The 16,705-nt window shown below is 40.5% G+C and overlaps 1 protein-coding gene across 1 annotated transcript in view; it reads left to right on the top strand.

Annotated features, from left to right (window-relative positions):
- The window catches only part of PCLO (piccolo presynaptic cytomatrix protein), a 385,829-nt gene that overhangs the window by 13,594 nt on the left and 355,530 nt on the right, over positions 1-16,705 (top strand). Inside the window, exon 3 of the mRNA XM_074166467.1 lies at positions 4,838-6,232. Coding sequence (XP_074022568.1) covers positions 4,838-6,232 — 1,395 coding nt within the window. The remainder of the gene's footprint in view (positions 1-4,837; positions 6,233-16,705) is intronic.

Here is a 16,705-nt window from a genome sequence, read left to right as displayed (position 1 = left end):
TATGATTCTAGTTATATAAGCTATAAAATAATAGTTCCTCAAACACTCATAGTTCATACGCAGGCTTTAGCTTTTTGCATTAGTAATTTAAGCAGAGTTCTGGAGTACGTTTTGAGATTGTGGTTACTGCATAACACAATTCACCCAGTAATGTTTTTTAGTAGATTTAAAATAGCTAAGTCACATTTAAAAATAGTCTTTTAAAATGGCTATTCAAAAAGTTTGCTCAAACATTGGTTTAGCGTCAAGCTACAGCGCTTGTGATCATTGCTGTGGTTTGTGGAGTGGGTACCTGGGGAACATGCTGCTGACTGGAACCTAGCACCATTTTTGTGAGTACCTTGAGTCCGTGTTTCCTGATAAACTCCCTCCTTACCTTCTCAGGTATCAGTTATAAAGGGCAAATATTTATTTTGTAGTGATAATCTGTTTGTCTCAAATGAGGATCAGTTGCACACTGTGTACAATAGTCAAACATTTGTTTCAGTGTAATTCGCTCAAATAAATGAGATCTTGTTCATGGAAGGATGGTGTAGAAGGAAAACTTTTGTTTCTAGTATTTCCCAGGCTTATTTAGAAGACCTTTTCAGTTCTATGTCAACATACTAATTCAGTTTGTTCTGTGATAGAAGTTGTTCTTTTTTGTTCATAACAGGATTTTCTGATCTAATTTCTTGTCTCTTACAGTATTCTACCACTCTACATGAAGCTGCATAAAATCATGGGCTCAAGTGCTTTATTTTTCATGTTTCTCTCATCATCTCAGCAGAAATGTTTGCTAAGAGCCAAATCTGGTTTCCTCACTCCTCTCTCAAATTGTCAGGAACCAAATAAGCTGATGTGTTTTCAGACTAGAAAGTGGTTTTGTCAATAAAGCTTTGGGGCAGCGCTGAGCAATGTCAGCAAAGTCCATTTCCATATCTGTGGCACTATAAAGGCTCTATAAATCTTTACGCTTCTGTAGTGATGTAAAGCGATGTTAATATTTTATGCATCTCTTAAGGTTCCTTTTTATAGTACCAAATGACTGGTCTAAGTGAGAATGAGAGCCATTGCCTTAGAATGTGGCTCTGTTCTGCAAAAGGGCTGTTAAAATGGCTTCTGAGAGCTACATTCATATTGTGTGGCAGTTATTTTTATAAGAAATACGCTCAATCTGCAAGTCAAAATTTCTTTCTTGCAGTACATCTGGAATGTTAGAATCAAGCTGGATTCTCTTCCTCCCGTACGTCATCTGCAGGAATAGAAATTGGGCACGCCAGTCGATGCACTCACTCTCTGACAGTTTTCCTATTGCTTTTGATGGGTTTGTGTAGTTAGAACAAATGTGAACACTTTTGCAGAAAGGAAAAGGCTGTGGATTGCCTTCAGTTGTGTTGGCTTTGTTTGGGATAAGGAGAACTGAAGTGTAGCTCCTATTTGTTGTTGGAGTCAACTGTTAGATTACGAATGCATAAAGAAAGGTGAGCTATGGAACATGGTGCTATAATTTTCTTCAATGTAATTCTCCATGGATGTTGTTATTAAGACACTGTGAATAAATTCATTTGGTGCTCCCAACTAGTAGAGTCTTTATGAAGCTTTTTTTAAGGTGTTATGGTTGATGAATAAAAAAAAAAAATAATTTTTAATTACTTGTTTGTTGTTATGAGGGCATATAGTTTCTACATCGGTGAGTTAGAAAGCAAGGTAGCACTTTCTGTGTTCAGTAGGTGAAATCTGAAGAAAAAATGCTGCGTGAAATCTGTCAATTTTACAGTCCTGGTCGTGGCAGTTAATGGCATGGGTCTCAGCATGAAGAAAATCATGCGGCTTTTTTCTAGAAATAAGACCTAGCCCCCACCCCTATCTATCAGTGTGAAAATAGACAGCTTGGGTTCCTCAGCATCAAAGAAGAATCTCCTTTACAAGTAGACAGGAGCTGCAAAAGCTCAGGTGTTGTACTGGAAACTTTTGCCTTTTAATTCTGGGTAGAGATATGAGAAATATGGAGAAAGAGAAACTAGAAGGTCACAGAACTGCTGTCAGGAAGATCTCAAGGATAGACAAACTAGTATTTTAGGTATCTACAGCAGCAGTAAGTTTTACTTCATCTGTAATAACATGTAAGAGCATCTGTACTTACCAGAAGCCTGCTCTTGTTAAAGTTTACGGAAAATCTCTGTAATTGCCATAGAATGAACAAGCCAGTGTTTGATACAAAACTGCATCATGTAGCGCACTTCATTTTGAACTCCTGCAGTTTCAATCACAGAACTACAGTTTGCTCAGTTTTGTATTTGTTTGAAGATGATGTGTGTAAGCTATAATGGCTTGAGGGTTTTGGCACTTAGTTCCTCCCACTAAAATGCATGGGAGGAATTTTATGTCTAAACCAGAAGGATTTAAAAAATATTACAGTGAAGTAAAACTTCCTACATTTTCCATTTTGAAGTTCAGCTGTAGGAGTAGCAAATTAATTTTCAGTTTTAAAGGGTTCAGTTTAATACCAAGAGTGCGGGTGTGTGTATATATGGTTATGGGTGTGTTTTTTTTTTTTTTTTTTAAAGATAAGGCAAAAAATAACAGTTAAGAGTTAAGATTTTGCCTTCTGTACAAGATCATGTTGAAAACTGTAGTATAGAATTAACTTCTGTTTGGACTCCAGTTAGGTAGTAGAGTCAGACTGGACCAGCTGCATGTTAAAGACAAACCTTAATGCTTATAAATGCAATTGGAATCTGGACACCTTAAACATAAGAATTATTCAGACTACTTATTCTGTAGCCCCACCCAACCCTGCAACTACTTCGTTTGGGGCCTTAAAGGCGTCATAGTGACTTTAAAATAGATTTCCTGGAAGCTGAGTGAGAGCAGGTAGGTGCACCTGTTACTGCCTTCTGTATTTAAGACTACTAATATCTAAAATCAGGTGTCATAATTAAGTTTTACTTATTGTAAGTAATTGTCCCTTGGACAGGGGACTTGTAAGGGAACTGATCACCAATCAAACAATGTGAGAGTTAAGCTGAATGTAATCTTTGCTCAGGTCCTCTGTGCAGTTGTGAACTTAATTCCTTTACTAATTCAAAGCAGAATTTAAACACGGGTTCCAGTTCCGTTTCAGTTGGTTTCACTTTTTAACAGTCATTTGCTATATGGGTCGCAAGTTGATTGGTGAATTGTTTAAACAATCTAAAAAAATTGCACTCAAAATGGAAGATAAAGGAGCGCTATTACGAATGGCAGCTTGGTTACTGTGAGCTTACAGGTGGGGCCAGAAATTGGGCATCTCCTTGTGAAGCTGTTAGTAATAGTTCCACACACATTCCAGCGTGTGTATATACCATGTTTTTCAGAATAATGAGAATAACTGTGTTTTAGGGAACTGTGTCCAACCGTTGCTTTAATTTTTGCTGCTGGAAAAATACAAGGCTGGCAAAGCACACCAAAATAATGAATTCATTGCCTCAGTCCATGACATCAGAGTTCTTTCCTTCCAGTGAGCTATGATATTACGCAGACAAAATCTTTCTTTGCTAATAGTACTTCCTCTGTATGGCAGAGATTCCAGACCTGAGTGAGAAACAGGATCCAAAAATCTTCACCTGTAGGGGAAAAGATCTGAGACTTATATTCTCCTACCTGCTGTTTTGCTCTGTTGCAGTGGTGGCTGCAAATGCCATAGCTGGTACCCTGCGTTTCACACCCAGACTAAAGAATAGAAGTAGAGCTACAGATGACCTGCTTAAGTATCTACTTGCACGTGTGGGCACACTGGACTCTGGGCCATATTGAATGGCATTTTTGCTGCCTATAATGTTTCTGCTAGTGATGTAAAATGTGGAAAATAGCACGTGATGCTTCCTGACCATGTTGCTTTAGCCTATTTGATCATTCCTCAGATTGTGGGGCTTTACAAAAGCAATGGTAGGAATGACCAATTAGCATTATTGGGTTTTTCTGTCATATTAGAAAATACAGTTTCCCTCTCCGTGGGAAGAAGAAAAATTATTTAATATTGTGAGGTACTGCAATTGACAAGAAACATAGGTAAATATATTACTTGCCTTATTCCTTCTCCTCTCTGTTGAAAAGAGGGGCACCTATTGTATGCAGGTGTACAGTAAATACCTTGGGAGCTTTTTTTAATGACAAAGGAATTTTTGGAAACCTAATTTTGGCTCTTAAAATACCATTAGTGCTTGGCAAAGCTTCTCAATGATTCCAAATGAAGACTTGCTCACAAATTAGTGGTAAAGTGTGAGTCTGTGTAATATATAGTGTCCATTAACACACCTTTGTGCCTTATTCATTGGGTACGTGTAAGCTGGCAATACATGTGCCCTGTAATTTAAACAATTACCAAAACTGTAAGCCATGTCAAGAGCTTGATAGATGTATGCTTATGCATTTACTGTGTTTTAATGCTGATTATTGTTTTCTGTCAGCAGACTTGATGTGTCAAACTATTTTAGCAGTATTTGTCTTTTTTTCTCTCTTCTGGCAAATCATTGCTATAAATGAATCACTGTTGGGTCCTATGAAATTCCAATGTGTTTTTTCATTCTGCTGGGTTTTTATCCTTCAACATTCAGCTGTGTGTAAACTGAGTGTAGTCATTAGAAGCACGGGCTCAGCAATAGGTCAAATGACAGGAATGGAGAGAAGAATGAAAAAGCCAGTTGGTCATGTCAACCACAAAACAGTATTAGTGGTAATATTTCTCCCTTTTTACTCAGAAGTCTGAAATACTGCAACAAGCCTTATACTAGAATAGCCCATTATTATTGATTTTATTAACTTTGTCTTATCTTAATTACAATACCTTTAAATTATTTTTTTTTTTTTTTTGCAGATTAAGGAATGGCTCTGTTTAAACTGCCAGATGCAAAGAGCGTTAGGTGGTGACCTAGCACCAGGTCCTGGGCCACAGCCACCTCCATCCAAACAGAAGACACCCATTCCACCTTCAACAGCTAAACCATTTCCCCAGCCACAGCCAGTTCAAAAGAAAGATGCTTCTCCAAAGCCTGAACCTTCGCAACTAGCAGAATCGAAGAAAACCTTGCCACAGAAAAAAGAACCATCCTTGCCTGCATCTCCCCCTGTAAAATCAAAACAACCCCGGTCTGAGCCTACTGAGATGTCCCAGAAAATAGATCCTACTCCAAAGTCTGATCAGGCCAAGCCAACGCAGGCTGAAGATAAGCAAAAACAACCCAGTGTACAGAAGCCTACGATGGACACTGTGCCTACCTCTGCACCACCAGGGCTGAAACAGGATTCGACAGGTCCCAGACCTCCACCAACTCAACAGAAAGTGACAGATTCCCCCAAGCCAGAGGTTGCCAAGCCGTCACAGGACACACATCCAGCTGGGGATAAACCAGATTCCAAACCCCTTCCACAAGTGTCTCGGCAGAAGTCAGATCCCAAGCTTGTGTCTCAGCCTGGGGCTAGACCAGATGCTAAAACTCAAAAGCCTGCCGAGCCAACGCAAACAAAAGATGATCCTAAGAAGTTACAAACAAAACCGGCCCCAAAACCTGATACCAAACCAGCTCCCAAGGGCCCACAAGCAGGGACAGGTCCCAAGCCAGTGCAGATGGCACCTCAGCCCCAACCACCTCAGAAAACTCCTGAGCAATCAAGGCGCTTCAGCCTTAATCTGGGAGGCATCACTGATGCCCCTAAGCCTCAGCCTACAACACCACAAGAAACAGTTACTGGGAAGCTCTTCGGGTTTGGAGCTTCAATCTTCAGCCAGGCCTCGAATTTAATTTCCACAGCGGGTCAGCCAGGGTCTCAGACATCAGCGCCCCCTCCACCTGGTCCTGCAGCGAAGCAGCCCCAGCCTCCATCGCAGCCTCCGGCCTCCCAGGCAGCCCCCAAAGAGGCTGCTCAGGCTCAGCCTCTTCCAAAACCTGTTCCTGTAAAGAAAGAAGCCAAGCCTCTTATGACTGAAAAATCGGAGCCATCAAAAGCGGATAGTGTTTCAATGACTAAAGGATCTGATTTAGAAAAGAAACCTGGTTTGGCTAAAGATAGCAGGCCTCAGGCTGCTGAAGCTAAGAAACCTGCTGGGCTGTCGGAACCGGAGAAAGCCAGCCAGCCTAAAGTGTCTTGTCCCCTTTGTAAAACTGGACTAAATATTGGTTCTAAGGATCCCCCCAACTTTAATACCTGTACAGAGTGCAAGAAAGTTGTGTGCAATCTCTGTGGATTTAACCCAATGCCACACATAGCTGAGGTAAGTGATGGAGTCTGTATTTACCCCGTATTTTTACCTGCAGGCTGCCTTTGCTGTGAAGACCAGTCTGTAGCTGACTTTTAGCTGTTGAATTGTTGAGAAAAATTGGAGTTTCATCATCTGAGGGCTTTTAAAATTTAGTATCTGTGTTGTAGGAAACTTGGTCAGTAGTGGGAAAGTACTTCCAATTAATTTTCTGCAGATTAAGGGAGTCTGATGTGGCTGGTTGCTAGGATTTTGAGGCATAAACAGGTAGTTAATAATGGTTATCAACTCTTTTGAAATTGGTGCTGCTACTGTACTTTTAGTCTATCACAGGATAAAGTTCTTTTTCTTATGCTTCAGTTCTTTAATCAATACCCCTGATTCAGACAATTACAGAATGAAGGAATGTGTTAATGCTTAGTTATTCCCCTTCCTTCCTGTTTGATATATCCCTAAATTTATTCCATTAATCTCATTCTGCCTCTAGAGTCATTGCACATGCTGATGTACTCATTAGGAAGGCTGAAGTTGAAGCGATACCTGTGTGGTGAAATATGTAATCTTTTGGTGTGAATAACGTGAGGTTCAGAAAGTTACTTCCTTCATCAAGGAGTGTGATTTTGAAAGTGCCTTTTCCATGACTGCCCGAGGTAGATCCAATTTAAACTTACGTTTAAAAGAATTAAGCAATTGATTTTCAACAGTTTCCTCACATTACGTGTTTTTACCCTCCTTCCTTTCTTATGATTTTTTGGCAACTTATGAGTTTTTGGAGATTTTATAGTAGCTTCACAGAAAGGTGGAGGCACACCTTTCAAAACACCCATATCAATTTAGCGTGTTCAACTCAACAGAAACAGACCACCTAAAAATACTTGTGAGTAATTTAAATGTGTAAGTTGGTCTGTGTAGCACATGAAGAAAGTGGCTGTCAGGGTTCTGTTTTTGAAATCTGAGTGAATAAATTAGAAATGGCTCCCAGGGTTAAAGGTTATCACACCTCTGCCATATGGTAAGAAGTAATGTTGGGAGAAATAGCAAGTTGCAGGGAACATATTGCTTATGTTGTCTTCATATGCTTTTTTTTGTGGATTGTTTTCTGGAATATACTTTCATTTGAAAGGTATTTGTCCTACTATCATAAGCACATTTTATCTAACTTATGAATATGTTGTTTACTGTCCTTGTGGTCATTTAGGTCAGAAAGGTAGGTCTGAAAACACAGGAAGATTGATCAGTGATTGAAAGCCAGGATTCAACTGACTTAATGTTGCTTGTGCACTGAATTCCATCAAACACATACATTCCTTCATCACTGTCCAGCCCCCTGCCCTGTACACACACACACACACATACACACATGTACACGCACTTATTTAGGTTTTAAATGTGAAAAATGTGTATGACTTTCTCTAGAGGCCCTTAAGTATGCATCCACAGAATACCATGGAAACCCGATGTGTCGGTTCTAGTGAGACTGTGCTAAAATGTGCAAGTCCTGGTGCATGAATTGACTTCTTCAAAGTTGACTTAGGGGTGATGGTGTGGGACTGACTTGTGGTGCGTAGATGCTGCCTCTCTGTATTTCTTTGGTTTAAGATGAGAAGGCTGGTGTTCTGTTTCTTTTTTCCCATTGCTGTTATCGCCAGAGGATTCTCTCTGTCTCCACTCTTTGTAATATGCAGAGTTGAAATACTACTGATTTTCTGTAGTCTGACTTTGTAATGCCTTTCTTCACCTCTTTTTTTTTTTTTTTTTGGCTCCTTCTTGCATTTTCTTCTTCCATATACTGCGCACTTCCATCTCTGTCCACAGTTTTCCATCTTACCTTCTTTTTTTTTCCCAATCATTTTTGCTAAAATTTGGCAAACTGCTTTTCCTTGTCAACAGGATTTAGTTTGTTTGGCTGAGGACAGCCTGACTTTCCTTTTCATGAAGATGGGAGACAGAAGAGGGAGCTCATCTTCTCCTCTCCCAAATGAGCTGTGTTAATAATGTATTTAATCTCAGATAGCAATTCTGTCCCTTTATGCACTGTATATAGTATATACCTGTTACATGACAGAAACATGGTGACAAGCAAATAGTTTGTGCTCACTAGCATACTCTTTTCCTCCACCAAATTTTTCTAAGTCTTGTGTTTTTTATTTACTTGTCTCTTTTTGGGGGGGTTAGGAAGCAGAAATAGAAATGCTTTTTCAAATTGGTCTTTCTGGTGGTTTTCTACCAGATTCTTCTATTCCTATATTATGCATTCAAAGAAAAAAATTATAATTCCATAAGGCTATATTCCCTCTTCGCCCCAAAAAGTTTTTTGGATGAACAAATGTAATGTGTATTTTACAGTTTTGCTTTGGGGCTGCAGCTGTATCACAGTGATTCTAACAGTTGCTTATGTATTATCTATATATTGTTGCCTCAGTAATGTCTGAAAATGAGTTGAGTTTTATTGACTGAGTGATGGCTGAAACCTTTTGGCAAACAAAGCTTTTATTGGGCTATATGGTAAGAATCAGTCCCATGGAGCAGGGAAAACAGTGTTTCACTGACAAATATAGAGGAGCATCTAAACTCCATGGGCACTTTTGCCTTAAGATCTTTCAGCAAGGAATGTATTCCAGGCAACTTACTTCTGTATCGCAGACAAGGCTGAGAGTACTTTTAAGGGAAGGTGCTTTCTTAAAGTGACAGTTGTTTGTTCTTGCCTGGATATGACAGAAATAACTTTGAAAAAAGTCTTTAAGCTGCTGCAGTCAGTCAGTCCTCTAATAACCCCTGTTCTGCAGAAAATAAGAGAATTAGACTTTTACCTAGTCTAAATCAACAATATGCTACTTATTTCCGTGAAATTATTCTGATTTGTGTAAGCTGAGAACTAGGCTAGAATACTTTTTCCTAAAATGGGCTGATTGTTCTTTTTCTCCCTGATTTGTTGATCCAACAGTCAAACAGTTATTTACTTAAATAGTAATTTATCCATGAAGCAAACAGCCACAGATGATTAAATAAATGACACTTGATAGATTTCAAAGACCCACAGGACCATGTGCACCCTAGTGCATTAGCAGACTCCTTATTCTGCCATTTGCTCAATAGGGAGGAGCACTGTTTACCAGCTCTGTAATTAGCTTTCCAGCTCAGGTAGTTGGAAGCAGCTCTATTTTTAGTAACAAAGCACAAGATCGCAACTGCAGAAGCCAGAAATGAAGTGTGTGGCAACGACCATTTTGTGCATTTAAAACTCAGTGAAGCTGTTCAGAATATTGAACAGGAGTAGAGATGGTCGCCTGTAATGTAATTAAGTGTATTGAAGCAGCAGGGTCAGGAGTATAGAACCTGTGATAAATTAATGTAGTAGTAAAATAAAAAAAGAAGGTTTAAAAACAAAGCTAAGGAAAGCTAAGATATCCAAATTTGTAGAATCTGTATGGGCAACAAGAAAGAATAACATCTTAATAGAGTCAGATGTTATGAACAGAAGGAGCTCAAAATGTAATGTGTGTCTTATGTGAGTGTGCTAATGGATCTAATCTAATAGAACTTCCAAGGGAACAACAGAAGCACCTTTTAGTCTACTGATAGCTATACAATGATCTGGAAGGGTACTTGGAAGTAAAAAATGTTCCATGTGTGAAATAAATTATTGGGGCTACAGGAAGGAGAGAATTGTTTTGAATGAAGGAGAAGGACAGGGAGGACTGCAAAGGGCAGAAAAGACATCATATCTCAGACTTGCTAAGGATTTCTTGTTTGAAAAAGATGTAATCTGCTAGAGATGTGATCAGAATAGATAGTATCAACAATTTCACATAGAGTGATGTTTCTTAATATGTTTATTATGGAAAATATTGTCTGTATGAAATTGTTTGACATGGGTGGATGTGAAAGCAGGAATCTATAATAAACAGTGACCTTGATGGTTGCTGTCCCATCCATATTCTTAGCTTTTAAAAACATAGATGTGTAACTCACCAAAAGAATTTGGATGCTTTTCTGATAACTTATTTTCCCATTGTTACTTATTAGACCAAACTAAATATATATGTCTTTTCTTCTCCTCACATACTATGGAGAGAGGGAAAAGCAAAAAGATAAACTCATTTTCTAAGTAAGCGCAGTGCTATCATTAAACTTAATAGTTAACCAGGTTAAAAATGGTACATTGCTCTTCCAGTAAGAACTCCTAGAAGTCACAGTTCCAGCCTTTTGGAACTGATAAAAGCCTCTCTGGAGATGAAAGGAGCTCTCTTGTTGTGGTGTGTTATCATATACCTGAATACATCTTAGGTTCTCGTACCTCCCCCAAAAACTATGCGGAAGAGGTATGAGCACATGTCGGTCCCCGACGTAAATAATTCTAGCAGTTTCTGTTTTTCCAGACTTTCACTGATACCTAATTGCAAATGGAGTGGGGCCCTCAGCAGATGTGACCCATTATTCGGGTTGTAATTGTAGCGTATGAAGAGCACGGACTCAGGTTGGGGCTGCAACCAGAATCATTTATTAAAAGAAACACACCACTTATATAGTTCCTCAAATCCCTCAGCACTTTTCCCCTAAGACAGTCAGTGTTATAATTTTGCCCAATCACTGTCTTCTTTGCCAGACTCGGTTGCCAGGCAGGCAGATTCTTCTCCAGCCAGCAGGGTAACCACAAGTTGACCATGCGCCGTCTTTTGTCAGTATTTTTGCTCGTCTTGGTTTTTGCTCTTTCACAATCTGCCCATCTGGGTTCTTGCTCTTTCATAATCTGTCTAGTCATCCTGCTAACCCACATCTCCCCCTTTTTTGTTTAATATACAAAATAATGCTTGTGTTAGTATATTAGATAATGATTACATATTCACACTACATATACAAATAATGCTGGTGTTAGTATATCAGATAATGATTACCTGTATCAGGTAATGATTACATCCTAATGATTATATTGACTTTATACTACTAATGTTAAACTTATTGATTTTTTTTTTTTTTTTTATAGATCTCTCCTATAATGTGATTAGTTTACTTCCACGCAAATTTTATGCTATGGCTGGTTTCTACATCCTCTTCCTAGCATCATGCTTTGTAAGGCAAGCACAGTGTGCATTTGAGCATACATGGTTTGATTTATGCTTTTATCAGTGATTCGCTGAACACAAGAAGACAAACATGGCAAACATAACATAATCATCAACAGAGCTACCAGGCCGATGACAACAAAACTAGGGATACTTTTAATGTAAGGGCTAAACCCTCCTAGCTAAGAAAATAGACCAAATGGGTCCCATCCCTGGTTTTGCTGTAAGTCTCCTGACAGCTCCTTAAGCTTTTGAATACTTTTGTGAACCAATTCTGAGTTATCACTCAAGTTCATACAACACATTCCATCGAAATCTTCACATCCATGGCCTTGTGCTAATAACAGAAAATCTATGGCAGCTCGATTTTGAAGAGTTGCGTGACATACAGAATCCACATCTGTCAGTAAGACTGTTAGTGCAGTACTGGTCGCATTGCTTTCTTTTGCTAGCCAACATCCTATTTTGTTAAGCATTTTTAGTGCTTTAGCAGTGCCAATGGAGAGCATAAGCGCTCCAAAGAATCTTTCTGCTGTGTTCCAGAATTTTACATTAGAATCATATTTGGGGTTAAATCGATCAGTACTCCTTTTGTTACGTGTGTGCTGCTTTGTCCAATTAGTGATAATTTCATTGCTGGGGTGAAACATGGTCAAGCAGCCAAAGGTACAGGGCCCTCCTATGGCTTTCCCGGGGATTCCTTTCCATGCGCTATCACCACAAATGAGAAAGATATTGAAGGGGAGACCAGTAGGCTTTGCTCCTGGTATTATTGGTAAGGGAGAAGTATAATTGCACCATACAGTTTTATTGCGAAAGATGCTTATGCCTGTTATATCAATTCCATCTGTTGCATCTGCAGAAACACCCATGTTATAATTTATATAAAAACACACAGGCGCTTTTATGGAGCCTAGCAATTCTAATTCTTGGGGGCGGTAAAGGAAGGGGTGGAAAGTTCATAGAATCATAGAATCGTCTAGGTTGGAAGAGACCCTTGGGATCATCGAGTCCAACCGTCTACTCTACTCCACAAAGTTCTCCCCTATACCATATCCGCCAACACATCTAAACGTCTCTTAAACACATCCAGGGATGGTGACTCAACCACCTCCCTGGGCAGCCTATTCCAATGCCCGACCACTCTTTCTGTGAAAAATTCTTTCCTAATGTTTAGTCTAAACCTACCCTGTTGGAGCTTGAAGCCATTCCCTCTCATTCTGTCAAAGTTACCTACTTTGTGCATGCCAGTACCATATCTATTATTCTTGTACCATCCAGAATGCTCACCCGCTTGCAAATGTTGCCGTAGACCTTGGCACCGCCATTTTGGCTGCAGTTTACTTGGAGCAGTACAGTTTTGCTTTACTGTGTCATTATATAACGTGTGTCATTCCTTTTCTAACAATGGGATGCCTATCAAACAGGTACAGAACGGATTGCTGGGGCTGGTCATAGCTATGCAGAGGGTGGATTGGTTGGTTGCATTTGCTAATGTAAGCTAGACATTAGTGTTTGACATCTGGGGCCACATACTACACACGTCCCCCAAAAGTCCTCCCAGGGTGGCTATCAGGAAGATTCATTGCTCCATTGTTTCCCATGGTTGGTTGTTATGTTTATCTTCTAGATATGGTCGAATGTATCGTGCTGGGATCCACTTGGGACCATTTCCTGTGGAAACACAAGCGTATTCCCGCCCCCAAGTTATCAATGGCACGGGGCCTTCCCATTGTCCGGTGGCCATATCATGAATATGGACCATTGGCCGTGTTTGGAACATTGGGGAAGCTCCGAAGTGTTGATTCACTCATGTCATATCATTGTTGTCTCTATTTAAAAAATTTAAAACAAAGGTGGCTTTCCATAGTTGTTCTTGTGGTGGATCTCCCAGACTCCCCCTTTTTCGTTTGATTAGCAATTGCTTTAGCATTTGATGGGCACGCTCAACAATCGCTTGCCCTGTGGGGGAGTGTGGAATTCCAGTGATGTGGCAAATGCCCCATTCCTGTAAAGAAAGTTGTTTCGTTTTTGGATACATATGCAGGGCCATTGTCTGTCTTGATGGTTTCTGGTATACCCATAGCAGCGATGGCTGCTAGCCAGTGTCATCGGACATCTCGACTCTTTTCTCCTGTATGTGCAGTGGCAAAGTTATAATAAGAAAAAGTATCAACAGTGACATGTACGTACTTTTGGCGAACAAATTATCCAAAATGTGTAACATCTGTTTGCCAAATTTGCAGTGGTGAGGTGCCACGGGGGTTAACTCTCAATTGTGGCAATGGGGCAATAGATTGACATTCAGGGCATGTTAAGATAGTATGACGTGCTTGGTCTGTGGTTAGTTGGAATTGCTTTTGCAATGCTTTCCTATTTTGGTGAAAAAAGTTACGCGAGAGCTGTGCTTGTTGAAATAATTGTGGTGTGGTGGGGGCGACTGTGGCTTTATCAGCAGCACGGTTGCCCTCGGCTAGCGGTCCTGGCAAAGAGGTGTGTGATCGTATATGTGTGATATAATAGGGTAATTTACAGTGGGAAACATAATGCCATAATTTAAGTTGTGCGAATAACACTGGGTTGTTGACTTCTTTTAGGAAAGCACCTTCTATATGCTGAACAATTCCTGTAACATATAAAGAATCAGTTATGATATTGAGATTTACACCAGAAAAAAGCTGAAAAGCACGCGCAACAGCTGCAAGTTCAACAACTTGGGGCGATCCATCGAAACATTTTATGTCTTGGTTCTAGAGATTGTTGGTGGATCGCCAGAGGACTACTGCCCTGTGTGTTTTCCCGGAACCATCTGTGAATGCTGTAACTGCATTAGAAAGTGGGGTATGAGAAAGTAAGGTCCAATTAGTCAGGGGTAATTCTTCTAAGGAATTTAACAGAGGATGTTTAGGTAAATGGATTAAAACTTGCCCAGTGTAGTCTGCGAGTGCAGTCTGTATGCTGAGAGACTCTGCTAACATCCGTTCCTGCACTTCCAGCTGTGGCTGGTTGGAGTGTGCTGGCCAAGCGTTTTTCCGTGGTCTCGGGCCGTATTTGTTGTTATCACGTGCGGTCTCGCGCTCCTCCTCCAGTTTCCCGAACTCCCTAGGGTTTGACCATTAGCATGGAATTTGGACTTGCATTCGCTTGCCCAGTGCAGTCCTTTGCCGCAGCGAGGGCATGGGCGGTTTGGCATGGATTGATTTTCTAGACCGCTTCTCTTAACTGTTTTGCAATCTTTTTTAAGATGCCCAGGCTTTCTGCAATTATAGCAGTTTGCTTTTTGAACAGCCCCCACAGTGAGCTGTGTTGACAATGCATCAGCTAAGAGATTAATTTTATGAGTTTGTGTGCCAATATCCTGGCACGCTTTTATCATATCAGTGATGGAAGGGTTAGCATTCTTAATAGTTTGCAATACTTTATGACAGTCAGCATTAGCATTTTCAAATGCTAATTGTTTCATAAGAACGTCACGGGCTGCTTGGTTATCTACTTGTCTCTCTATTGCATTTTGGAGTCGATCAAGAAATTTTTTTATAGGGTTCTCCAGGCGCTTGTGTGATAGCAGAAAAAGAGGCTTCTGGAGTGGCTGTATCAGGTACCCGTCTTACTGCGCGCAGTACAATGTCTTTTACTTGCTCAAAACACTGTCTGTCCATTTGGGCTTGTGTGAGAGTAGCTCGAGGCCCCTCACCAATGAGTTCATTCACACCAATATGATTTAAATTGCCAGTCAAGTTATCCATTGCCTTGGCAGTCGCAAGATCACGGTACTCAGTCATGAATACAGTATATTGCATAGCCGATAAGATCATACGCAATAGCATTTTCCAGTCATGGGGAGTCATGATATACCCATCCCCAACAGCTGTTCATGGTGTATGCTGACTGGAGACCATAAACTTTTACTGATTTCCTCAGTTCTTTAACATGATCGTAACTCAAAGCCTCCCACGTTCTGGGTCGATTTCCCCAATAAATAACAGGAAATGCCTGCAAAATATCTGTGTCACCTTTAGCCAAGGCTTCTTTTTGACATTTGTCCCACACACTGCAGCAATCACTTGAGGGGGTTAGTTCATTTCCCACTGCTTCTTTCAAATTATCATCGGGAGGAAGTAGATTAAGTTCTTGGTCTGGGTCAATCGGCCCAGGATCAAAGGGGTCTCCTTCTGAGAAACTCTCTTCCGCAACACAGGTATTACCTGGGGGTGGTGGTGGCAGGACGGAAGGATGCATCGGGCTCTCCTCAAAGTCTGTTTTGGTCCCTGTGCGGAGCTCTACTAGGGCTTCAGAGATCTGCCGCCAAACCAGTAAATGCTTAGCTGCAACCTTATCTGTCCCTGTAGCAGCGTCCCAAAGCTTTGTGCCAATTTGGTCCCACATATCTTTTGTCAAAAGTGCCCATCGGTGGAAAATCGGGGATATTTCTCCTGACCCAGTCTAAGAAACTTACTAAAGACAGGGTAGATACTGAGCGATTCTGTGTTCTTAAGATATGTTGCAAAACATCAAGGTTCATTTGCTGTTCTTTAGTCATAGCGATCGGGAACCATGGGGAATTCTCACCTCTGTCCAGCGGAAAGGCAATGAGCCAGCAATGAAATCAGTCCCTGGTTTGATCAGGCTACGCTACCAGTACAGACATCTTCAGTCTCTTTGTTCGTGCCCCACGTTGGGTGCCATTTGTAGTGTATGAAGAGCACGGACTCAGGTCGGGGCTGCAACCAGAATCATTTATTAAAAGAAACACACCACTTATATAGTTCCTCAAATCCCTCAGCACTTTTCCCCTAAGACAGTCAGTGTTATAATTTTGCCCAATCACTGTCTTCTTTGCCAGACTCGGTTGCCAGGCAGGCAGATTCTTCTCCAGCCAGCAGGGTAACCACAAGTTGACCATGCGCCGTCTTTTGTCAGTATTTTTGCTCATCTTGGTTTTTGCTCTTTCACAATCTGCCCATCTGGGTTCTTGCTCTTTCATAATCTGTCTAGCATCCTGCTAACCCACAGTAATAGTAGGCTTTAAAAAAATAATTAACTACCCCCCTCCCCCACGCAACCTATCCTAAGTGAAACGAACCCTGCTATTAAATGCCCAAATTTGGACTTCTTACAGCAAATATGCAGGGACACTGTAAAGTAATGAACCTTCTATGATTCTAGTGAAAATAGCTAAAATGGTGTACTGCATCATCTGAGATGACACCCATTGCTTCTCCTTAATTTATTAACAGCTAGGTATTATCATGTTTTTCTTATTTGAGAAAGCTCTGACCATTCTGCAAGTTGGCAGGTTTAACTCCTGTTAGAAGTTCCTATCTTTTCTGTTATGTTTGGTAATGGGTTGTTTTGGAAACAGATGGTGTCTGGGAAACACAGTGAAGAAGAACTTGCACTTACGATACAAAGAGAAAAGCAGCCA

The sequence above is a fragment of the Numenius arquata genome, chromosome 2 (genome assembly GCF_964106895.1).
Source record: "Numenius arquata chromosome 2, bNumArq3.hap1.1, whole genome shotgun sequence".
Classification (NCBI taxonomy): domain Eukaryota; kingdom Metazoa; phylum Chordata; class Aves; order Charadriiformes; family Scolopacidae; genus Numenius; species Numenius arquata.
The sequence above is the reverse complement of the archived record's forward strand: the minus strand, read 5'-3'. Positions and strand labels throughout refer to the sequence as shown.